The 25043-nt window shown below is 47.6% G+C and overlaps 2 protein-coding genes across 5 annotated transcripts in view; both read left to right on the forward strand.

Annotated features, from left to right (window-relative positions):
* The first annotated feature begins 5688 nt into the window (after window positions 1-5688).
* On the forward strand, window positions 5689-21032 carry APEH (acylaminoacyl-peptide hydrolase). The gene is made up of 22 exons (XM_053377421.1): window positions 5689-5805; window positions 8405-8534; window positions 9470-9596; window positions 10508-10598; window positions 10960-11035; window positions 11300-11460; window positions 11869-12006; window positions 12506-12597; window positions 13178-13218; window positions 13319-13440; window positions 14498-14558; window positions 15560-15657; window positions 16036-16087; window positions 17006-17094; window positions 17779-17917; window positions 18291-18374; window positions 18474-18554; window positions 19115-19203; window positions 19328-19518; window positions 20024-20126; window positions 20254-20360; window positions 20570-21032. Exons 1-22 carry the CDS (start codon window positions 5794-5796, stop codon window positions 20670-20672), a joined length of 2187 nt encoding a protein of 728 aa, XP_053233396.1. The 5' UTR covers window positions 5689-5793; the 3' UTR covers window positions 20673-21032.
* Window positions 21033-23926: 2894 nt separating this feature from the next.
* Window positions 23927-25043, forward strand: part of LOC128408143 (acylamino-acid-releasing enzyme-like) — a 48722-nt gene continuing 47605 nt past the window's right edge. For 2 of the 4 annotated variants that reach the window (XM_053377416.1, XM_053377417.1), the window contains exons 1-2: window positions 23930-24080; window positions 24182-24314. In XM_053377416.1, the coding sequence (XP_053233391.1) occupies window positions 24048-24080; window positions 24182-24314 (166 nt within the window). In that variant the 5' untranslated portion in view covers window positions 23930-24047. Of the gene's footprint in view, window positions 24081-24181; window positions 24315-25043 lie in introns of all 4 variants that reach the window. The other 2 variants (XM_053377418.1, XM_053377420.1) reach the window with 2 other exon arrangements.

Genomic DNA, 25043 nt, shown 5'->3' on the forward strand with positions numbered 1-25043 from the left:
CTGTATAAAAATTAATTTTAAAAAATACCAACCACCACCCATCAAACAAAAGAAGAAGTTTACAGTTGTAAGTGCAATGACCTAAATCCTTTATCTGAACATTGTAAATGATGTGTGTGTCCTGCTGTGCTCTGTGAGAACTTGTAGTATTTCAGTGTACCATCTCATGTATTGTGATTCCGTATGGGAAGTTGCCCTACAAGGTATTTCTGTGGAAAACAGAATAAAAGGACTTAATATGATTCACAAGGCTGAGTCCCTACCTGCTGGGGGCACATAAAGTTAGGGTGGTCCCCCCCGGGGGGGTTACCTAGATTTGAAAGCGGTGTAAACTTTCCTTGCTTCTCCATACACTTCCTTCTAGAGCCTAGTTTTCAGATTGGTGGTACAGCCAGTGCTATTTTTTCTAGAAAAGGAGGTGCTGGAACTCTCTTACAGTGGTAATGGTGCCCACCTCAGAGGTGCCGGAACAGAGTTCCGCTTAGTTCCGGTTGTGGGAGGGGAAAAGCCCTGGGTACAGCCATATCTGGACAGCACTCCTTCAGACTATGGAAGACAATTCCCGTAGCTGAATGTAACTGAAAATGGCCTGGACACACAGAAAACCACCACTCTGATAACGAAGCCAGAACTGATGAGCATCAGTCGCTGCCTTATAGATTGCAGCTGTCACAGACCTAGTCAGCACATGAAGCTGCCATGGTCAAATTAGTCTGGGTCTTTCCCAATTCTAAAAGGAGAGCTGTACCAGCTGGAAAGGGCCATCTATGCACCAGCCATCCTGACCACAGTGTACCAGAATGGAGGTACTTTTACGTGCCACAGAAAGGTGCACACACACCCATGGCTCCAGGTGTCTCAAGAGTCCTTTCACACACACTCATCCGGCAAGAGATCCAATACACGCAGTAGAGGATTTGCTCCTCACCCTGACTGTATTCAAAGGAACATGTGACACAAGTATTACAATATCAGCCATCTAGCTGTATGTCCACAGGGTCAATTTGTGTGACCAGTCCCCCTCAGGAGGAAAAAAGGGGGAGGGAAGAGCACCCAGAATGGTTCTTTGTGTGTACAATGTGCTTCTCCCTTTGCACTAAATAACATACCTGCATTAATGAAAAATCCCAGAGAGAAGCCAGGCTTTAATTGGGAATGGGGGCTGCGGCTGGTGTCTCTTTCTTTTACTGCATCCATAAGCATAATGTTGCAGTGCCAGGCCAACCCAACAAACAGTATAGATGGATGTGCCTCAAGCATCAGCAGTCAGCTCTAGGGGTGGGCAGGAGTTACACAGAGAGAGATATATCCAGTGGAGTCCTGACTGATGAAAGCAGACAGCTTATACCTGCTGTAGCTGCAGCTGTCACAGATCTAGTCACACCATGAGTGCCCAAAGCCTGCTCCCATAATTCCCAGATTCCCTGCTACATCACTTATTCCCAGGGCCCTGATAAGCATCAATGACTTTCTGAGGATCCTGATTGGACTGACTTGCATCTTCATAACAGGTGAGCTCATGAAGTTGCTTCACACTGTCAGACACTGACCCCTGGTCCCACTAGTCCAATACTGTTTACTCTGGCAGACAGCAGCACCCCCACCTGAGCCTCGGGCAAAGGTTTTTGCCAGCTCTGCTAGCAGAGTTCTCTTAACTGGTGATGCCAGGGATTGAAACTGGGATTTCTGCACTTCCATGGAGTGACAGCCCTTCCCGTAAATCCAGACTTGCTCTGCCTAGATTTGCTACTAATCCATTAATCACATCACCCTGCCGCATTCAATAGACAGAGTTCCAGGTCTTTCAGACAAATCCTTTAGGACAGGTAGCTGAGATCTGTGCTCTGCCAGAAAGGTACCTGGTCTAGCCCCTGCAGATGTCATCTGGGTAGTCATCATTAGCAGACCCAGATAGAACATGTTGCAGTAGTCTAGCCGTGAGGTCACAAAAGCATATTTGCTAGGTTTGGGTAGCATTAAAAAAGGTATCCCAAAATGTAGCCAGATGCATTATAAGGCTATGAACCAGAAAAGCTAGAGGAGTCGCAGTCCCCCTTCCCCAAGATCTGCTTCCTTCATTGCCGTCTTGCCAAGAGCAATCTTCAGCAGTCTCACATGGATGCAGCCCTTCATTGAAGAATCAAAGTTAAGATGTAAAGGGCTATATCCTAGCAGACTGGTGACACACACTGAACACTTCACAATCTCATTTAGTGGCTTCATGTTTATTTTCAAAAGGTGAGATACTTGGTTGGAACCTAATAAGATTCTAGAGCAGGACTTGCCAACACAGTGCCTGCAAAATGTTGGACTATTACTCCCATCAGCCTCAGCGAGCTTGGCCAGTGATCAGGGATGAGGGGAATCGTGATTCAACAACACAGCTATCCTACAGGGGAAATGCCATGAGCAGATAGATCTATGCCCTACAAACCAGCAGTGAGTGAGACCACTCTAAAGGATACAAATGGCGGCAAGGGGCATCATCAAGTCACTCAAACAATATGAATTATTTGAAGAACAATGTGGAAGCCTGCAGAAAGGTTTCATGAGCTCAACAGGTGGAAATGATTTGTTTCCACCTCAAGGTCAAGATCACTAACAAGGACCACAAATGATATGGTCAAGTTTGGGGGAGGAAAAGGGAAACATTTTTAAAGAGTCTAGAAAAATAAATGGTATTGGGAAACACAGAAGAAACAGAATCAAGTAGCCTTCCTTGGGGAAGGTTTAAAACTAATTCATCACTGGTTAGTAGCTAACACACTACCTACCTACAGATGATGTTGGGCTATACAGTTCCCATCTCTAACCACTGGCCATGCTGCCTGGCAGTGTTGGGAGCTCAAAGTTCAACAATTTTCGGAAGGCACCACTTTGGTTCTTGCTAAGGTGGGGAGCCTGGACCCAATACTGATTCTCTCTCTCTTTTAACCAGGGACTGAATTACTGTGGGTTTAAGGCTGTCCAGCACTTTCCCAAAATAATTCCTGTGTTTTTGTTGTTTTAAAAAAAACCACAGCCAAAGGACCCAATTTCTCCCCATTTCTATGTCTTTGTATTATTTTAGGCGGGGTTGTGTTATCAAAAAGAACGGCGTCTTTTACTTCTCAGAATTGCTTCTGCTGCTTTTTCAGCGCGCGCACACAGAGCTCAAATCGACTTCAGGTACAGACATAGTTCATATCACATCCAAGGCTTTAAACAAGCACATTATATGTCAGGAATAGCATGGAAGAGGATGCCCACCTGCTGCTGTCTCCAACCCTGAGGCTGCAAGGGCTTAAAGCATCAAGGCCTTTCAAAGACATTGCTTCTCTCAGAAAGCCAATTACCCTGCCCCCCTCTTCTTCTTTTAACTGTTTATCCCTCTCCCGTCATGTTACCATACCTGGGTCTCTCTCAGCCCACCCACCGCATATGGATGCAGCTCCCACTCAGTGCCTGCAGAGCCATCTGCCACCGAGTGCTTCCTGTTGCAGTTCAGCTGATTAGCAGCACACAGGAAGCGCCAATCTGGAAGGTGTGATTTGTCATTCCACTCCAGTCACCCTGCCGTGGGGGCAGCTTCCCACTCGGCTTTGCAGGGCGAGGTTTTCTCCTGACCCTGAGATATTGGCTGGCTGGATTAGCAGGGAAGCTGCTCCCATAGACCTTAAGCCATTATAAACAAACTGGAAAGGGTTGGTGCCTGCCTCCGACAGACACTGCCTCCTGCTAGGAGCCCCATCCATTCACATTTTCAAGCGGCTGCCTGCAGACCCAGGAGCTGCACAGCTTTCCTGTGGGAGTCACATGGCATGTGCTATTCCCCGTTCAAGTACTGGCGCAGGAACATTTAGTCCCACGCAGCCAGAGTTGGCAAGAGCTTGTGCGAGGCACCCCTTGTTTGCCAAGAGAGGTGTCTGCATTGATTCCATGGAGTCATGAAAGCGACGTGTGTGCCCTTCTGAGATGAAAGTACAGTGCATGAAGTGACAGCCAAAACCAAGCAAATCACTCTTCCTTTCCAAAGCTGCAGGTGCCGGGCACCCAAGCGGGTTAGATGGATGGCTAGATCTGTTGCAAAAGCAAGACGAGAGGAACTGCTCATGACAATCTTCCACAGTTGAATTATAAATACTTAACGAGGGGGGGCTGTGAGGAATTATGGGATGCAGGAGTATCCATAGTTCAAGTGCCATACACACAAGAACCAATGGTCTCACTCTACAAACTTTTGGACCTATTCCATTTTCTATAACCCCTCCTTCCCTCCGCTGACTGCCAGCAGCCTGCTTTTTTCTCAAAGGACACCCCTTCTGTCACCTTCCACTTCATGTGGTAAAATCAGCTTATCATAGCACCACAAATAACACAGTGGACCACAGAGCAGCTAGGGCCTTCCCTCTCCTCCTTGACTGCTGTCTAGCAGCATCACTAAGAACAGGATCCAGATGCTCAGTCCTTGGTAGGGCACTGGAGAACCCAGTGACCTTGCCCTCTTCCCAGTGGCCATGTCCCTTTATGAAAACAGCAGAGCTAAGCAATGCTTCACCATCTGCTAGGCATCACAAGAACAGACACAGCTGAAACAGGCACAACTTTCATTGAGCAACATCAGTGATGGTAAAGGAGCATCCAAGCTGTGTTTTTTAAAAAAAACTCTCTCACAGAAACAATTGGAAATGCTGAAGCAGCCCAGGGATTCATACCAGCACACAGTGCAGAAAACAGTGGTTGCAAGACAAACTGCAGCTCCATAATTGCTAAAACACAACCTAAGGGTGAAGGAATTACAAGTGACTTTCACATGCAATGGACACAAATTGGAAGAGGCTTTGATAATTGGCTTGCCACCCTGCCTGTGGAGCTGCTAAAATTGTAAATAAGATCCAAAAACAGTTACACAGGCAAGAGATTTGGTGTCCAATTCTATTTTTCCTGAATGCCTAGTGTGAGTCCCACACTGAATGGCATGTGGGTCTTTACTCAGCTGGACTTTACTCAAAGATGCCTGAATGTCACTGTGACTGAACTGGAGGTATCAACCACACCAAACCTATGTCACTACTTTTAAAAACAAACCTGTTTTCATTTCCATTAGGGCTGGTGTTTTTTTAAAAAAAGTACATTCACAATTCAAGCTAGTTGCAGCAGAATCGCTGAACTTCATTTGACTTTTGCAAAGATAAAATTCAGATTGGAAGTAGTAGGTGGTTGAACAACCCTCATAAAAACGTAGGCTTTTCGTTCCAAGTTCCTGGCAGCCAGATGATTGCAGAAACGATTTTAAATTTGCTGCCTCTCCCCGCCACCTACACAGAAAATATGAGTCAAATTCATAATAAACACAAGCACGACATTTATTTAGGAAAGTAAAGAAACAATTTAGGATGAGAGGAGAATAAGGAGAAGTATGGGGCTAACGTTGTGGGGTGGCCTATTTTAAGGCACTGTCCTTGAAACCCCCGCCACGAGGATCTTCGCCTGCAACACATTTTTAAGTGATTGCAAATTCACATTAGAGTGGGGGAAAGGGTCGGTTTAGAAAGAAAAGAGCACCAACGGGCCGGGTAGTCAGAGACGTCCATGCCAAACCGAGGCTTTGCCTTGCAACACAGGAAGTCCTGTCTCCAGATAAAAGGACTGACCAGGCTTCCCACTGAGCAGCGCGCGCTGATTTTGACGGGCAGGTCCACAGCCAATGAAAATAGGCGGGATCGAAAAGGCACAGTCCCACCCACCCTGGAGGTACCGAGCGGAAGGTGACCGAACTTCGAACCTCCGGGACTGGGCGCAGCGGCAAAGGAGATGGAACCACCGGTGAGAAACGCGGGGGGGGAGGGGGGTTCCCCGGGTCCGCCTCCCCCAAGAGGATGCGGAGGGTGGGCTTTGCCCGCGTGAAGCAGCTCCTGCTGCTCGTTGGGCAGACCTTCCCACAATGCTCCGCGGGCGGGTGTGTTTGTGTGTTGGGGCTCCCAGCATCCCCTTCGGAGGGGCACGAACGTGTGAATGGACTCCCTTCTACTGCTGCTACGCTAGCTGTCCGCATAGGATTGTTCCTGGGGGCGGGATACGGGCCGCGCTCCAAGGCTGCTGGCTCCCTTTCTCTCCCCCAGCCCCCGCTTTTCAGAGCTGCGAGATGAGCACAACTGCAACATGTGAAACAACTCTTCTCCACAGGCACACCCGGCCAATATGGAGATGTAATTGGGGGTGGGTGGCAACTCTTCTTTATATCTCCAGTCAAAAGAAAAAAAAAGTTCCTTTCGCAGTACTTCAGCATCCCTCTACTCTTCCCCCTCCCAAAAAAAAAATCACGTGCACACAAGGCGGGAACCGTCACAGCTCTGAAACATTTGTTTTTTAGCGTGTTGACCTGGCATGGTTTAAGAACCCTGAGCGCATGGGTGACTGGATGTGACACGAATTTAGGTTGCTACAGGGGGGAGTCTTAAGGTGGTGGTGGAGAGGGGGGTGGTTATCTTTATTCTTTGTCACCACACTGTTGTTCCCATATATCAAGTGGATTATTAGGGTAAGGTTCCTCACTTGCTTCGGAGAAGGGAGGACTGAGTGTATGAAGTAGCTGTTGTAGCAGAGAGAACGGGACTTTGAACTCTTGCACTAAAGGAGACCTGTTGCTTTAGGGCAGGAGTGGCTGACCTTTGGCTCTTGGACACAGTGTGGCAGGTAGATTGGGTGGAGGTGTCCCTCTGCTCAGCTCTGCTGGCCTCCACCTGCACAGTGGCATCATTCTGCCAGTATGGACCCCCCTGTTCTGCCTGCTGAGCCTGCAAGTGTATGCAAGTGCCACTGGCAGGATCCCCGTCAGCAGTGCCCCACACAAAGCCCCAAAATCGGGTGACATGAAGGCAGGGAAGGGCTGAACCAGCCTGAGATCCATTGCATTGCAAGTCAGCCTCACTGCTGATGGTACTGGACCCTGTCTCCATTCTACTGCTGCACCAGCTCCAGGCATCCCCACACCTTTCACCCTGGCCAGCCGAAACAGCATGGGTGTAGCCAAGGGGGGGCAGCTGCCCCCCCAATCAATAAAAACCAGCAAGAATGCATAGCTAACTGAGGTTCTGCCCTCCCTAACAAAAGTCCTGCCCCCCTAACAAAAATCCTGACTGCGCCCATGGCAGCCATGGCAATCTGATAAACAGCACTTCTGTCTGCTCAGGGTTTGAATTTTGCAACCTAAATGATGTTGGACTCTCAACTCCTACCATCTCTGACCACTGGTCATGTTAGCTGAGGTGGAGTCCAACAACATCTGGAGGGCCACAGCTTCCCTATCCTTGCTTTAGAAAAAAAAAACACAAAGGGGAAGGGGGAGCTGGGGGAGCAGGAAGGATATAGGAAGAGTTCTTCCTGGACACCTTTCCAAACAAAATTCTGTAGTTGTCAGTGGCCCAAGGTTATTCCCTGATGGCACAAATGAAATGTTAATGAGCAAGGGAGGCAGGGAATGTTTTTACCCTCCTCCTATTTAGCTTCAATGACAATTGATGTCTCTCTTTTGCATGGAAGTTGCTGATTTGGGATCCTCACATGCTTGTGAACTTTTCAGATAGAAGGAGTGATAACTGGCCTTTAATTACCATGTGATTGCCTGCCCTGCCTTTCCAAAGTAGTGTGCCAAATGTAGCTATTGAAATTTTGTCCTTCCACAAACCATGTTTCAATTGCTGCAGGCCTAGAGTGTCACACATTAACTTGGGCTGCTGGTTGATGAATGTATTGGTAGTTGAAAAAGCACCTTTGCTGCAGCACCTGCAACTTGGTACAGAACAGACTTCCTGGTTTTGTCTGTTTCAAAAACAAGTAGACAAGAAACATCCAGCTCTTGTCTGTTTTGGATTTCAAACTTGGGACAAAACAAGACTTGTGTGTCACCTTAAAGATTAACTAAGGACCCAAAATGTTCCATGAGAAAGGACTTATAAGTAATATAGATTGTGTATTGGTTGTGGTGGGGAATGAAAAAGGAAAACTGAGCAGGAGACGGGGAGAAACATACACCCTGTATCAGTGTGGCAACTTAATTTGCTCAGAAGCAGGTGATGAGCTTCTCTCTCCTATCTACAGCAGTGATGTGATTTTTCCTGTATGCACATCAGTACATCTGCTTAGGTAAGAAAAGAAGTTAGAAGCAGCTGCTACAGCCAATCTTCCTCTAACCTGCAGAAGGCGCAAAGCCAGGACTGCTTTGTCTCCAGCTATCTGTGTGCTCTAACCTTCAACTCACCAAAGTGGCCCCACCTTACATGCTTCCTGCCCTCTGTTCCAGCTTCTCACCCGGAAGCAGTTGTTACTAGCCATGAGCAAAGGGCTAATTGCAAGCATGTTCGTGTTGCTTTTACCTGGAGTTGGTCCCAACTAATTATGCTGCTGCTTTCTTTTTATTGTGCAGTTGTTGAATGACGCAGAGGAGATAGCTGCTTTGTATCGTGAGCTTAGCCAGTTCCCATCTCTTTCCAGTGCCTCTATTGGGCCAGAGGTAACAACTCAGTATGGTGGGAAATACTGCAACGTTTACACAGGTAAACCCTCTCCCTCGTAGTTGCCAACATTAGTTGGGACCCATGTTTATATTGCGATTCACTTTGGGATGCCTCATGAAAAGCAATGAGTACATTTTTCTTTGCCTTGCCTTGAACCATCAGTCCTGACAAGATAAACCAGGAAACTAGCTGTCAGCACCAGGGATTCTGTGGCTTTGACTGGCTGCTTCCTGTGCTTCAGCATCAAACCAACTTTCATCTTCCTCTGATGATCATAAGAAATAAAGCCCAAAGATAGAGCTGTTGGCATTCTTGACCCTGAACCAGGAATGGGCATGTTGGGCCTTTATACATACATTCAATGTATAGGTGACCCTATAGCTGAAGTTCTCTGGGCAGCTTAATGGGATTTAAAACACACACACAGAGACCAAAATTAACAGTAAAACAAACTACAATCCGCATCATTACATAGTCACAAATCACATTAAAACAGGTTCCTGGGTATGGTCTGAATGCACATGAGGTCACTGCTTTGCTGAAGCTAAGCAGGCCTGAGTATGGTCAGTGTCTGGATGGGAGACCACCTGCCAACCACGTTGCGAGCCATGACAGAAGAAGGGTGGGATATAAATGTAGGAAAGTAAATAAAATATTTTTTGCAGCAACAAATCAATGTAAAATGGGGGGGGGGGCAATGGAATAAAATATGTGGAAGTCAAACTAGGATGAAATCATAACTTTAGACATGGGGAAATAAAGTTATTTGACTGGTGTTGGAAATATATTAAGGTAGGTTGACAGGCAAGTCTCTTTTGTGGGGAGACTCTTCTTGTCTGCTCCTGGTCTTGCCTGAAATAGTTGGGGGAAGAGGAGGATGGGACAGTGATGTTGGGATTTTTTTGTGGTAGAGGAAGATTGGTTCTTTCTGTGGTAGGCTGGACAGAAACTGAGTTCTCTCCCTCCCTTTACAGAGTGGTCTCAGCGAGACTTGGAAAGAGCTGAAAATATAAAATTCTGCCATCAGTACCTCATCTTCCATGACAGCCACTCCATCGTGTACTCAAGCCCCTCTGGCAATTGCACGGAAATCAAGGGAGAGTAAGTTTCTTGTTTGTTGTGTTTCACCACGCTTTCTGCAGAAACAGCAGATCACTACCCAAAGCCTTGTGCTGAAGGGGGTCTCCCAGGGATCAGCACAGCCTTGAACCTCCAGTGCCAGGGATACATGTTCTGCACCAAAACAATCCAAACCCTTTAATGAGATCAGACTGCTTTACTTTCAAAATTATTTGAGAGTCCATAATTTTGGACCGAAGGGGCCTCTAAGGCAGCTGACTGAAAATCAGAACACTAAAACAATGGTTAAGTGCCCTAATCTGCAATATCTAGCACTGTCAGAAGCCACAGGGAAAGACAAAACTGCAAACCTGCCCAGCAGCATATACTTACTGAGCAGGAACTTCTGGAAAGTCCCAGTTTTTACTGCTTACTAAAGATAAGCAGGCCTTGGTTGGCAGGGGTGTTCCACAGCTGTGGCACCACACTTAAAAAGGCTCTCTCTTGTGTCATCCTGCCCTGGGGAAACGTGAGGTGAGGTAGTTCTTCTAATACATTATATGTATTGCCATACGTTTACTTTATTGCCAAATGACAATGGAGATGATCCACACGACCCATCCATCCCTTGCAATATCCTAGCTTGGTGTGCTTCCAAAGCCTCTTGTGTGTGGTGTTTGTTTGTTGCCCTTTGCAGCAGAAGGACCCCTTCCTTGGTGTCAGCACTGGCTGTTTCTCCCAGGACAGAGGGGCTGCTCCCCTCAGGCATAGCCAGCATGGACATTGATGGGGAGTGGGGAGCCCAACAACACCTGGAGGGCCACATGTCCCCTGCTTGTCCTAGAAGGATGGGCACAGTCTGAGCTGCCTTCCTTTCTGGTACCTTCTTCGTCCTGGCCTGTGCCTGACCAAAGCCATCTTTCCTAGGCTAACCATGCTGTTTTCCTTCTTAGGCTGCTCAGTCGGGACTCTCCCAGTGGAGCACAGAAAGCCGTTCTACGAAAGACTAGCAACACCAAAGGCGAAGAGAAACAGTTCCTAGAGGTATATATAGCTGGCTTGAAGAAAGCTGAGAGAAGAGACATATACCCTGGCTCTCTAATATGTTTCTCCTGCGTAAGGCAGACCTTCCAGAGATGCTCTGCCCCTTCATTCCCAGAGCAACGTGGCTTCATATTTGGCCTGTTTGCTCAGTGATTCTCAAACTATCCGTCACGCTTCCAACCCGGGAGGCAGTTGTATGGCACTCTGACTTGAGTGGCTTTTGCTTCTTTTTGTTTGAAAGGAAAGGGGTCAGTTTGTGGCTCTTTCATGTGGCTCAGAATAGGTCCAGTCTCTGAGAAGACACTGGGTACATAAGCAAAGGGGTTCAGTGACTAAATCTGCCATGTGTCTGCTCCCACAGGTGTGGGAAAAGAACCGCAAGGTGAAGAGCATCGAATTGACAGCCCTGGAGAAGCATGGCCAAGTGTACGAGGATGGTGAGCTTTCCTTGCAGCTCTGTTTCCATTTGTAAGAGACAAGAGAAGAGGATAGCTAGGCCCCAACATTCATCCTTTCCTTGCAGATCGGGAGTGCTGGTGGTGGTAGGGTGTTCTCCGATATCCCTGATATGCACTGATAAGGGAAGTCATTTTTGTCCTGTTTGAAAAGGGGACTTGGGAAACCTAGGAATGCTTCTGGTCATTGCATTTTTGATTGAGGTCAGTCAGTGAAATCTATTGTCATCTTGTTCCCTGCCCCAGACCAATTTGGCTGCTTGGCCTGGTCACACTCCGAGACGCACCTTCTCTACGTGGCGGAGAAGAAGCGCCCCAAGGCTGAGTCGTTCTTTAAGCCAAAAGCCCCTGAGCTGAGCAGTGAAGAGGAACTGGCCAAGACAGAGCGACGAGATAAAGCCATTAAGGTAGAATGAACTTCTGCTTTGCCTTGTGTCCTGCGAGCCATTATTTCAGTTTCTCTTCATAATCACCATATGCCATTTTTTTTCCATATTCAAAGCAGCTCTGTTCATAAGGCGATGCACTACCAATTACACTTATACCTGAAATGCAGTAAAGCTAATGCTTGCATCTTGAACAGTTGGCTCTGAGGGAGCAGTTGCCTCCAAAGGTGATGTCCCTGTAGTGGGACTGCAGAGTTTGTAAGCAAATGTGTGTGTGGGCTTCTCACTCTTCAGGAAGTGGGAAGCACTTGACTGACGCCAAGTTGAAAACCAGTGATGCAGGCCCTGGCAATCTCCCAGGCAGGTGAGACTCCCTTTGCTGTCACTCGAGCTGCCTCTGCATCAGAGATCTCTCTTTGCTTTTCCTAGGGAGAGCAGTTTGTGTTCTACGAAGACTGGGGGGAGACCCTGGTGGCTAAAAGCACTCCTGTGCTGTGTGTATTGGACATTGAGAGCAACAACGTTTCGGTCCTGGAGAGCGTTCCAGAGCACATCTCCCCTGGGCAGGTCAGTATAGGATAAACTGAGGGAGAAGGTTGGCACCCAGTTAGATAAGGGTATTTTTATTTATTTTAAATACTTGCAATCTTCCTTCTAGCTCCAAGGAGGGTCTCTAAAAGCAACTTACAGAAGATTTCCACATGTTTGGTATCTGGAACAGAAACAATGTGGAGTCATCCTCGGTGTTGCCTGTTACCCCCACCCCCAAAAGTGTTATTTGCCAACTCCAATACTATAATAGCTGTGCCAAAATGGTTAGGATATAGTGGGAAGGACTCTGTGCTTGTCAGCCAAGATGCTGTCTTCCTGGAAAGATAATTTCAAAATTATCTTCCAAGACAAGAGCCAGGGAGTGTTCCCCATCCATTTAATTCCAGGTTTCCATGGTATATATTAGTTGGGTCTGCTCTTGTCTTCCAACCTGTCTTAACCCTGCATGCTGGAGATGTGCTAGAGTCACCCGCCTGCCTCTCCACACCTGACATGGCATTCCCTTCTCCCCCAGGCCTTCTGGGCTCCAGGCGACACTGGGGTGGTGTTCACAGGCTGGTGGCACGAGCCCTTCCGCCTAGGGTTGAGGTACTGCACCAATCGCAGGTAAGTTTCCTACCAGGGCAAGTAAGAATCCAAGTGGGATTGACTATATTAGATAGATGAGGGACCAATTTTTTGGGGGGGGAGAGTGGGCCTACGAACATTCTGGGGTCTTTGGGGTTGGAGGTGCTTTGTATGCCTGCAAACAAAACACACCTGTAGCCAGGGAGGATGTGGTCTTGTGGCTATGGAGGAGCTTGTGTGGCTTCATGCAGGTGAAGTAGGCACCCAGATTGGACTTGGGCCCTTTTAGATTTTGGAACTTGCCCATTTTCTGTTTGGGAACCACCCTGCTGCCTCATCAGGGTTCTTCACCCTGTCCTTTTAAACAGGGGGGGAATTGTTTTTGTTTGTTACTATGTTATATATTTTTGTGATTTTATATTGTAAACCACCCTGTGATCCTCAGATGAAGGTCGGTATAAAAATGTAATTAATAATAATATTCCTGTTATGTTCCTGTCTGGGTGATGAATGAGACACTAGCTTGCAGGGAGAAGAGAGATGTCCCCACCCCCTTAGCCAGTCTCACATGGTGCTCTCCCATGTAAGCCCCACTTCTGTTTTGTGGTTTTCCTTCCAGATCAGCTATCTTCTATGTGGACCTGACAGGTGGTCGTTGTGGTGAGACATGTTTTCCTGTTTTATCATCGTCATCATCATCATCAGCCAGGCAGTGACTTCTCAGTCCTCTTTTAATTCACTGTATCCCTCCCCATTGCAGAGCTGTTATCAGACGACAACAAAGCCATTTGGTCTCCACGCCTGAGCCCAGACCAATGTCGCATTGTGTACCTGGAGAACCCGGCTTCTGGGCCTCACCAACAGTGCAGCCGTCTCTGCATGGTGAGTATTGCTTTTAAGCCTTGAGTCTTTGCATGAGAGACAAATAAGCTCCTGCCCTCTATATAGACTCCGGAGGTGAAGGCACAAGGAATACTTCTGAACTGGGCCCAGAGGTAGCAGGGGACCCAGACTCTTGAGTTTTCATTTTGGAAAATGTAAATATCTAGCCCTTTCCAGAAAGAAGGTTGTTACGAAGCAAAATGCGGAGGCATCAGTCTAACCCACTGCTTTGTAAGAAATGAGCCGGCTCCTGTCTTTCTGTGCTGCAGCTGAAGGAGTACAGTCACAGTTGTGAATGACTGATGAGCGCCGTAGAGAAATATTAGTCACATACACACCAGGGAAAAGCAAATTACAGCTTCACAATGTGTTACAGCTCATGAAAATTGAGGTTTTTGCCTGGTTTGGAGTTGGCACTGGGGGAGAGTAGTGTCAGGTAGAAATTCAACAGGTCACATATTTTCTAGGACAGAAACACAATTATGGGGAAAGTTCCAGCTTTTGGCCTTCTGCCTGCCAGACATCTTATTACTTGCATGTGGCCCCTGATTTATTGTTGGGTCCTCCTCCCTGCCTGTGGAAGAGAATGTAAATTGGTATGTATTTGCATATGGCCCAAATTGTATGCAAATTGGAGGCCTCTTCTGCAGATAGGGAAGTGGGCCCAGTCCCCATGCAGAAAGTCCTGTTGGCAGCTTTGTGAACAAGTCCTTGAGCTCTTTGGCCTTTGCCAAACTGATGTGTGAGAGATCAGGCAAATCTCTGGATGAGCCTGAGTTAATTCTGCCTTGTTGGCAACTATAGTGGGGAATCCATATTTGCTAGCAGGGGTTATGAGGGTTGCTTCTTGGAGAGCTTGGTCAGAGGAATTGAGGCAGAGCTCCTCAGTGAGAGCATAAGGAGAACCAAGGCCTGTCATTGTCCACCCAGAACTATCACATCAGGCCACTTCAGCACCTCCGTGAAGCATGTCTTGATGCTATAAAATATTTGTGGGGCAGGAAGCTGTGCACTGCCACATCCTTTTTTGATGCCTTTTTATCTCTTTTCCCCTCAGTATGACTGGTACACAAAGCTCACTTCCGTCGTGGTGGAGATTGTGCCTCGGCAGAGCCAAGGTGTGTATTACAACCGTGCTGGAGCTCCCAGGGGTGTTTGATGGGGTCTGATGGAACCCTGTGGGTGCACCAAGCATTCCATGTGCAACAACAAGCGAAGCCAAATGTTAGGACCACTGCATATCACACACAGTCACATATCTTGTTCAGAATGGCCAACATTTAACACTGCGTTAACTACAGGAGTGTGGAATGTGAAATCTGCCTATAGGGCTGTGGATGGTTTGGGAGAAACAAGGTGGTGTTAAGGAGGAACGAAAAGAGGAGATTCTGGGGCAGTAGGGAAAAGACCTGAGCATTGGGAAAACATGAAAACCAACCACAGGCTGCTCATGGCACCTTCTCTGTTAGGGTGTCTCTGGAAGCACCCCTTGGAATCTTTCTATATGTGTTGGAAGCCGCCCAGGGTGGCTGGAGCAACCCAGCCAGTGGAGCATAAATAATAAAATTATTATTATTATTATTAGCAGCAGCAGCAGCAGCTTCTTTGCCTGCCTCAAGTTTGGAATCAGCAATGGCAATTAGGTTCTGTGTCTTCAGCAAGTATTTTTCTGTAGAATCTTTTGCCAGTTTTTTTCAGGAATTCAGAATCCACATCCAGTCGGCAGATCCTGGCTGTGGAATATCACGGGGACTGGCTGCAAAGAGGGATTGGGGGGCCTTGGAATATATATGAAGAGAGACAGCATCACGGCTAACCTTCTCATTAGGCAGGGTGAAGTCACTTGTTATAGGTGGCAGATTATTATCATTTTTGTTACCCTGAAAGGGCAGGAAATTGACAAGAATTTAATTTATTTTTTATCATTTTTACCACTCTGGGGAATGCCAGTTGGGGGTTTTTTGTTGTCTTTTTGCCGTGGTGTCAGAATTTCATGGGCTATTTCTGGCTGGCATCCATGAAAGGGGCTTATCATGTGGCTTCCTGGCCCAGGGGCATCCCTGTGTTTTCCACCAGAAGGGCAGCTGTTGTTTCAGTGAAGGCGCTTTGTCTCTTACAGGTGAATTCACTGGGATCTATAGCACAGCACTGTCAGAGCACTGCTGGGCAGCAGACAGCCAGAGGGTTGTGCTGGACACAATTCAACGTAGCAGGCAGGTAAGAACGAAGCGTAGAGTACCTTGAGCTTCAGACTGAAGCCAGGGGTAGTTCGGGCAAACTAAGCACAAAGGGCACCTCCAATCGAAGGCTTTATTTGGCAACGGGCAAATTGAATCAGCACATCTAATATCTTTAAACTTCATGGGGATCTCACATTGATCCATATAACAAAGCAAAGGATTATAGCACTATCTGAACATTTGGCTCTTTCCAAATAGTGCGGTGGAGAAGTGATTGTTGTGCAAATCTTGCAGAACCTTGCTCGTGTGTGTGTGTGTCTCCCCACTGATGAATTGCAGGACAGCTTGTTGTGTGAGAAGGTGCTTTCTGGATGCAACTGAGAGTAGATCTCTCTCATGCTGTCTTTTCCTCTAGGAGCTGATTGTAGTTGATACAGTGTCCGGCAGTGTGTGCTCTCTGACCAAGGGTAAGTAGCAAACTCCATAACTTGGCCCTCCATAATTAGTTCCTTCCAGTAACAGCAGTCTATGCTGTGTCCTGCCACTGCAATCCTCTGATCTTCTGGCAGAAGTGAGTCCTAATTTGTTTAATCCGTTTGGGGCAAAGCTATTCCAAGAGAACAGACAAGCCATCTTGCAGTTCAGGGAGTTCTTCAGACCTTTGTCATCAGCCAGCACAGTTGGAGATAATTGTATCTGGTGTCCTCACTTGCTTATCTTTTGCTTTTTCTCCACCCTTTTTAGTATCGCGCTAAACTGCCTTTGTAAGCATTTGGGTGAAAGATGCATCCCAAGCCAATATATTTATCCTAGTTTCTTAATGCCCACTGATCATCCAATGTGAACACCCCCATTGTTCTACTGACCTTTGCTTCACATGCACTGCCCCCTTCTCCAACCCCCTCCAAATTCTGCCAACGCTGCGTTCTTAATTTTAGTTCAGGTTCCAACCGTCAGCAGTTGGAATTTGGGATGCATCCAACAAAGCCATAACACTCGCAGAATGACTTACGTTTGCACAACAGACCTTTCCCTATCTCCTTACCCCATGACGACAACCCCCTCCCAAATCTATTCTGGGAGTTTCCCCAAGCCCTGGAGCCGATGGGGGGAGGAGAGTGAGGTGAACCTCCATTGCACAAGCAGGAGGACTTCTCTGGATACAACCCATTTTGTTGCATATTCCATCCATTTTTATATATTTTTCCGCATATCAAGTCAGTTTTTCTCTGCCCCAAAGCTTTGCTCGTATCAGGCCAGCTTGCCCAGGCCTTCAGTGATCAAATGCTAACATACCAGGTCAGAAACAAAGCGGTGAGGGCTGCACACTCCACCTGAGCACAGAATATGGGGGAAGAGAAAACTTGATTCTTTTACTAACCTAGGTTCCCGTCTTGGAAGCTGGGCCCTGCTCACTGTCGACCGAGATCTGATGGTGGCCAGATTCTCCACTCCAAACTGCCCTCCCGTGCTTGTAAGTGTCCAGTGGCCAAAGGTTTGGTAGAGGGACCTGGGCTTCACACTCCTCAGAATTGCTTGTTGCAGTAATTCTAAAATAATACTTCCTGTGCTTTCTGTCACTTTACATTTTGCTTAGGACTATCCAAATATTAAATAGACCAAGCCTGTAGACTTTGACTTAGGAACTGGTCTGTATCAAATTAATCATTCGGGGCCCCTTTATCCTCAACTTGGAAAGTTATTTTTTCATCTTATGTCAAAAACTTGTTTGGCTGTGATTGCACAAACTTTGTGGCTGGGATGCAACATCCTGTTAATTATATGCTTAACTGATTCTTTTTTGGGGGAGGGAGGGAATTCTGATGAGGGCAAAATATGAGGCATTGGGCATCATGTTTTGTTGCCCATAGTACAGATTTTTACAGCCAAAGCTGAAACAGCACAGAGGCTGTAGGGTCAAGGATTGTCGGCAGTGCAATGTGTGATGATTAAGAGTCCAGGGACAGAACACAACGTCGACCCCCCCCCCCCCGGTATTTCCATTGGGCTTGCCTCTTCTTCTTTTTTTCAAATATCTGACGTGTGCTGCTATTTAGGGGACATGCTCTGCTCCTTATGTTCTGGGTGACCTGGTGCGGTCCGAGTAAGAGAGATCTGCTCCAGTGGTGGTGGATTTCTCTATGTCCTCTTGCTGCAGATGGTGGCCTTCCTGCCTCCTGCTGGCAAGGAAGCTGAAGTTAACTGGGTGTGCCTGGAAGAAGCCAGCCCAATTCAAGAAATCTCTTGGGATGTCCGTACCCTGCAGCCTCCTCCAGAACAGGACAACCCCCAGTATGGTGAGGGCCCAGAGAAAAAGAATTGGATAGACATTGCCAGAGATCAAGGAATTTAATTCCCTGCTTTGAGCCGGGGAAGAAATTGGGGCATTGAGGTTGTGATATGCAGATTGTGGGAGGAAATTGACACCACTCACTTACGCTAGATCTGCCATTGCAGGGAGATGGAATTATTCTCCTCTCCTTCCCCTGTGTATTGTTCTGGGAAGTTCTCCTGACCCTCCACAGCAGATTGGAGGGAAGCACGGGGGGAAAGGCCTGTTGCTCTAGTGGGAGCCCTTGCGTTGACTTCTGTGAGTGCACTGGGTTAGTTGAATCTAGGCCTTTGTGCCTGACTTTCACCAGATCTGCAAACTGTGGTCTTTCCTCACAGCGGGCCTCAGTTTTGAAGCCATCCTACTCCGGCCCACTCAGGAGCCAAAGAAGGCCAAGTTTCCATTAGTGGTGTCACCCCATGGTAAGTGCTTTGTCTTCATCGCTCCCTTCGCCTCATTCAAGGCACAGGGTGATTCCTTCGCCCTTCATCTCACTGGCACTCCCGTCTTCTCCTTTGCAGGAGGCCCACACTCGGCGTTCACCACCAGCTGGATGCTGTACCCAGCACTGCTCTGCCGGATGGGGTTTGCTGTGCTGCTGGGTAAGTGGTGGCCCAGAGCATTCTCAGTCACCCAGTGGGCTGCCAGGGTCTCAGTTTATCTTTGAATAGGGCATCACAATTAGGAGACTGGACTGTCAATGGATCCTCTCCCATGACAGTGGCAATGACTGCAGCGTGGTCTCTTGGCCTTTCCCTGTCTAGTCCAGTCTGTCTCAGTTGCTCAACAGGTGTGCTAGGGGAGTGACACTGGAGGAGGAATGACAGTAGTCAAGTTCAGGTAGCAGGTAGGGAGAGCTGGAGATTCCTGCCATGGTATCATCCTTCCATTAGAGGAAGCTATGACGATAGACTGCTCTGCCTCCTTTCTTTTAGCAAATGCTTTGTGCCACTGGGGAAGTGGTAATTCTGCATTGATTTGTTTTGGATGTTTGTATGTGATGCCAATAAAAGGTTTGATGATGATGATTAGAGGAAGCATCCTCCTGCCCAGTGATTCTGCAGCCTGGTTGAGCAGAGTGACATCTCCTTGGAGAGCAGGAGGCTCAGCTCTAGCAAAGAACTGGAGATCTCAATGAGCCTGTTTTTCTCCCTTCCCTAAGTGAATTACCGAGGATCACTAGGCTTTGGCCAGGACAGTGTGGACTCCCTTCCAGGGAAAGTGGGCAGTCAGGATGTCAAGGATGTGCAGGTAAGAGGGTTGCAATCCCCCTTTCCAGGGCAAGCGAGGTGGGGGTGGAGCTGTAGATTTTTTCACTGGTGGGAAGATGCTGCAGTTCTGTTTTCCCCCCTTGCACCCACTGCCTTCTTTGCAGTTCTGTGTGGAACAGGTGCTACAGGAGGAACTGACAGATCCACAGAGAGTGGCCGTGTTTGGTGGCTCCCATGGAGGCTTCCTATCCTGCCATCTCATCGGCCAATACCCTGGCACCTACAAGGCTTGCGTGGCCAGGAATCCCGTGGTCAACGTGGCCTCCATGGTCGGAAGCACTGACATCCCTGACTGGTGCGTACCAAAGGCAGCCTGAGCAGCTGCAGTTTCTCCTTCATGCCTGTGGCTGCTGTAATGAGGACACAAGAAGGCCCATACACTCCCACATTCTGTTCTCCCAATGACTGACCAGATGTTGATGGGAAGCCTGCAAGCATGACCCAAGGGCAAGAGCACTCTCCCAACACTTCCCAGCAATTGGTATTCAGAGACGTACCACCTCACGATGAACACACCCATCGTGGCTAGTAGCTATTGATAGTCTTAACACACACATACCATGAATTAATTGAATTGTCCTTTGAAACCATCCAAGTTGGTGACCATCACTATATTCCATAGTTTTAATTTATTTATTTATTTACCCATTTATAATCTGCACTTTCATAAAATGCACTGGTCCCAATGTACAGGGTTTACCCCACTTTCTGCACCTGTCAGCTGGAAGAACTTTCCATTTATTCCTGCTCTCTGCTTCCCGTTCCCTCTGTTTTGATACCTGCTGTGCTGCTACTCCTAGGTGCCTGACGGAGGCTGGCTTACCGTATGACCAGACTGCCCTCCCAGATCCCAAGCAAGGGGCAGAGATGCTTCTTTGTTCACCTATGCAATACGTTGACAAGGTACAATATACACTGACTTTCCCTCTCCACATCCATTGGTCCAAGAACTCCATGATTTCGCTACTTCGTTTTCAGAGCTTTGCTTTTTCCACCTGCCTTGATATCTTTGCCCTTTTTCCCTCCTTAGGTTCGGACACCTGTTCTTTTAATGATAGGAGATGAAGATAGACGTGTACCCCCCAAGCAAGGCTTGGAGTATTACCGTGCTCTCAAGGCCAAGGGTGTCCCAACCCGGTAAGCGTAATAGGCAAACTTGGCAAATAATGCAAAGGAGTTGGCTGAGAGTAGGCTCTATAGGGACAAAGGGGTGGTGGTCAAGAGGCTAGAAATATATGCGACTGGGTCAGGAGGGGAGAATTCTGTGCGGGCAGAAGGTCTGGCAAGAGAGAGTGGTGTGAAAAATAACCGCATTACACCTAATATTTGTGTGTGTCTCTTTCTAGAATGCTGCTTTATCCGGGCAATAACCATTCGCTCTCTGGTGTGGAGGCCGAGGCAGATGGTTTCATGAATATTGCACTCTGGCTGATCCAGCACCTGAAATGATGACTACAGAAGCTGGCCTACTCCTTTTGTAACCCGCTTCCATACTAATAAGCAGCGTGGCCAGCCGACATAATCCAAGGCACTTCAATTCCAAACAGCCACCATAGGGACTGGTTACTCTGGTATTCATGTCGTCCAGAACTTGAATAAGTACATGGCAGAGGTCACCTTCATCTCACGCTTTGTCAGATCTTGCCCTCTGATAAGTAGTTCCACCATAGCAGGTGGCTTATTTGGAGGTGTCAGGTGCTGGGTACTGATTTTTGAATCTCTGTCTTTAGCCTTAGTCTTTGGGGACAACAGGTGAACTACAAAGACTCCTGCTGCAAAAGTAAATAAAACACACCTGATTGTCTAAGACTGCTCGCTCCTGACTTTTGAGAGGCTGACTTGCAAAGTGTAATTCTTTATAGAGATTGGGAACAACTGGGGCTTGTCAACTACTGAGATACAAACTTTATTGGAGAGTACTGGATATTTTTTTGAAGAAGAGATAACAGGACTAGCAATTTTTTGACTCAAAGGAAAAAGAGGTAATTCACAAAGAGGATTTGTGGAATGTAATGCTCAACTATTGCATTTGCTCTTCAGAACTCCTCCCATCCAGCTCATAGCTACAGATAATAATAATAATAATAATAATAATAATAATAATAATAATAATAATAATTTATTATTTATACCCCGCCCATCTGGCTGGGCCTCCCCAGCCACTCTGGGCGGCTTCCATAGAAACCAAAAATACAGTAAAATATCACACGTTAAAAACTTCCCTGAACAGGGCTGCCTTAAGATGTCTTCTGAATGTCAGGTAGTTGTTTATCGCTTTGACATCTGCTGGAAGGGCGTTCCACAAGGCGGGCGCCACTACCGAGAAGGCCCTCTGCCTGGTTCCCTGTAGCTTTGCTTCTCGCAATGAGGGAACCGCCAGAAGGCCCTCGGCGCTGGACCTCAGCGTCCGGGCAGAATGATGGGGGTGGAGACGCTCCTTCAGGTATACTGGACCGAGGCCGTTTAGGGCTTTAAAGGTCAGCACCAACACTTTGAATTGTGCTCGGAAACGTACTGGGAGCCAGGAATGTCAGATGTGCAGATGTCACCAGGAAGTAAATCCCAAACTGATCATAGTGCATATGAACCTCTCATGCTGTGTTGTCTCAGGACAAATTCCTGCTTGACACTCTGGTGTATCATTTTTCTCTTGTATATACAGGCACTTTTTTCTCTGGTGCTTCCTGATACATTATCATGGAAGTAGACTCTACAGTTGGTCTTTCTCTTGAGTAGAGGGGGAATTCAGAGACCCATTGCCCTATCTGCTGCTGGTTTCTGTTGGGAACTGAGAGGTAGACTATCAATAGCCAACTTAACATTCTTGTTATTTTCATTGGCTTTGTCCCATCCCTTGTCAATTTCCCCTATTATTATTATTATTATTAAAATGTCTATACTACCCGTCATCCAAGAAACACAGTGCAGTTTACAGTATAAAAACCCAAAACATAGTAACGAACAAAACACACCCCAGTTTAAAAGGCCATAGAATGTCTAATTAGCCTTGAATTCTTGAAAATACAAGTATTTTTTCTTTATTTATCTATCCATTTAAGAAACCTTAAATGGAACAGGAGGACATCTGATATTAATGTACTTGAGTGTATCACTAATTACCACCATTCTTTTTAAATACATCCCGTTAAAGTTCCTGTTCACCTGTTCCTTCAGTTCTGCTTTACATAATCCCCAAAGTAGCCAAAAGCCTTCAAGACAGATTAGTTGGGTATTGTTAATACTTCCTGGGCTTTGAAGATGCTCAAACTCACGACAAAAGGGAGAAACGTACTAAGAGGAAGGCATGTTTGGCAAACCCTCACCATGATCAACTCCCACCCGGAAACCTATGTCCCTGCTGTGGAAGGACATGTGGATCCAGAATTGGCCTCCACAGTCACGTACGGACTCACTGTTAAACCATGTTTATGGAAGACCATCCTACTTGACTACGAGTGATTGCCAAAGAAGAAGAAGAGCTCCATTTGTAAGACAACCACTTTTGTCATGGGTTGGGAGCCTGTGGCTCTCCCATTGTTGAACTCCAGCTCTCCTCATCCCCATCTATCATGGCCAATAGGTAGGGTGTCCCTGTAGGGGGCAAAGGTTCCTCATTCCTTTGTTAAAATAGCTGCTTTGCATTTGTGCTGGGAGCCAAGTAACCAGATTTTGAATTCCTACTAAATAGAAGATAGTGTAGGATTAATCACGCCACAATTTCCCAGTATTTTTGCCATTTTCATTCCGAGGGCTTGGGTCAGATTAAAATGTATTTTGATTCTCATGCTGTGATCCATTGGTTAAATTGTCCACTTAGGCCAGTGAACAGAGCTACAATTTAACTTGAATCTCCTATATTCACAGTCTGCCTCCTGTATCCCACTGCTTTTTCAGCAGTGCTGCATAAGAGTAATTGGTTGCATCCTTTGCGTTCTCCATAGGCTGTAAATGAAAGTGTTGTAACAAATGAAACGTTGCCAAGAGACCGCTGCTGAAAGCACCACCCTGATCCCATCACCTTCCTTTAGTTCTGCTGCTGCTTCCAGGGGATTGACCTTCCGTTGAGAAAATGTCTTGAGGGAGATGCACACACCAGTATGACTTGTTAAATTGTGCGCAGTTGTGGGTGAGACAGCATGAGCTTATCTGATATATATAACACCAGGTTCACAGCGGGGGACTATAGAATGGAGATTGGGGTCTGAGGCTAGAAGCGAGTTTTATTCACAGTAGCTGGTGTTCGAGCGTCTGTGTAATTGCGTTCTCGTCACCTGTGCGGTTTCCCTTCCTTCATCACATTGTTTTACTCTCGCCCTTCCAAGCTGCTTGCGGCAGGGCAGCGTGCAAGCGTGGTTCTCACGTACCCAGCAACCCTGCAGGTCAGCTGAAGTGAGTGAATGGTTATGAGAAAAAGGAAGAAGCAAAACTTTGTTGTTGTGGTTGCCTTTATTATGGGCAGGGAGGGAGACCCCGATACAGTCAGTTCTCAGTGGGATCCTGCGCGTCTCACAGGGATCAGAAACAGCGCCGTCGATCCCTCAGCTGTGACGAACACAAGCCTCCCCTTCGCGTGTATCTTTAAGTTTAGTTGCCTGCCTGGAAAAAAAAGGAGCGGCAGGATCGGGGGCAAGAAAGGCCGCCACTCCTTCGGCTGGGCCTTCCCAGCAGGGATTTCCAGGGGGAACCGCCTGGCTCTGTCCCCGCCCCCTCTCCCCGCCCGGCCAATGGCTGTCGGCACCGCCCGCTTCCCGCCCGTGCGCTGTGGCCGCCCTGCTGTCCCGGGACAAGCGCCTCTCGGGCTGCTTCGGGGAAACTTCCAGGGCGATGGCTTCTAGAGCGGAGCGGGCGCAAGAGGCGGTGAGGCTGCGGAGCAGGGGAGGAGGGCGCTGGGGAAGCAGGTGCCGCCGGGCAAGCGCCTCCATTTGCCCTGAATAACGCCGCCTCTTCTCTCCTTCTAGTCTCCAGCGGGGTCGGGTCCTCTGGGCGCCCTGTACCGGGAGCTGAGCCGGTTTCCCCGCGTGACTTATGCCAGTGTAGGAGTCGGGTTTGCTGCCTGTGGCGGCGCCGCTGAGTGCCTGCCCCTCTACACGGGTGAGCCAGTTGCGCGGGTTAGGCGCTCTCCTCTCCCGGACCCCGCTTCAGAAAAGCCGAGGTTGTGTGGACAAGCCCAGTGGGAGGTCGGGCTGAGCTGTTGATGGGCGGGCAGTTTCCCTCCCTGTTCTCTTTTCGACGGGCATCAGCACTGCTCCATTAAAAACACTGTCACATGGAATTAAAGTAGTGAATAGCATGTTGCAAGTGACTCAAGCCCACGCTGGGGAATAGACTATGTTTATAAACCCAGAGAGTCTTCTGCTGGTTTCCTCACTTCCAGAAGTGAAGTTACACAGGGACTTTTCTGTAGTGGCTCTGTCCCAGTGGGAACACCTTCCCTTCAGGTGTCAAGGAAACAAACAACTATTTGACTTTTGGTGCTTTTTGAGTCTGGTTATATATATACCTGGTCCTTTGCTGTTAATCAATTGTTTTAAAAGCAAATATTAATATGCAGTGCCGTCCGCTTTGGGCATCTCAGACCCCGAGCCAGTTAAACATGGAGTTGCAGTGGTGTTCCATTTGAACTATGTCACAGAGAGAGGTTGACATAAGACAGCCAGGACACTCTTACTTGGTAGCAGATGAGAAAAATATTGGATCCCCCCCCCCCGTCTCTTGCCTGTTACACCTCTGGGATTAGAAGTATCATGGCATGGAGGTCAGAAAACTAAGTTGCCTTTTCAACAACCTGCCTCCATTGGGGCCTTGTCTTAGGTCCGGAGG

The sequence above is a fragment of the Podarcis raffonei genome, chromosome 2 (genome assembly GCF_027172205.1).
Source record: "Podarcis raffonei isolate rPodRaf1 chromosome 2, rPodRaf1.pri, whole genome shotgun sequence".
In the NCBI taxonomy this organism is placed as follows: domain Eukaryota; kingdom Metazoa; phylum Chordata; class Lepidosauria; order Squamata; family Lacertidae; genus Podarcis; species Podarcis raffonei.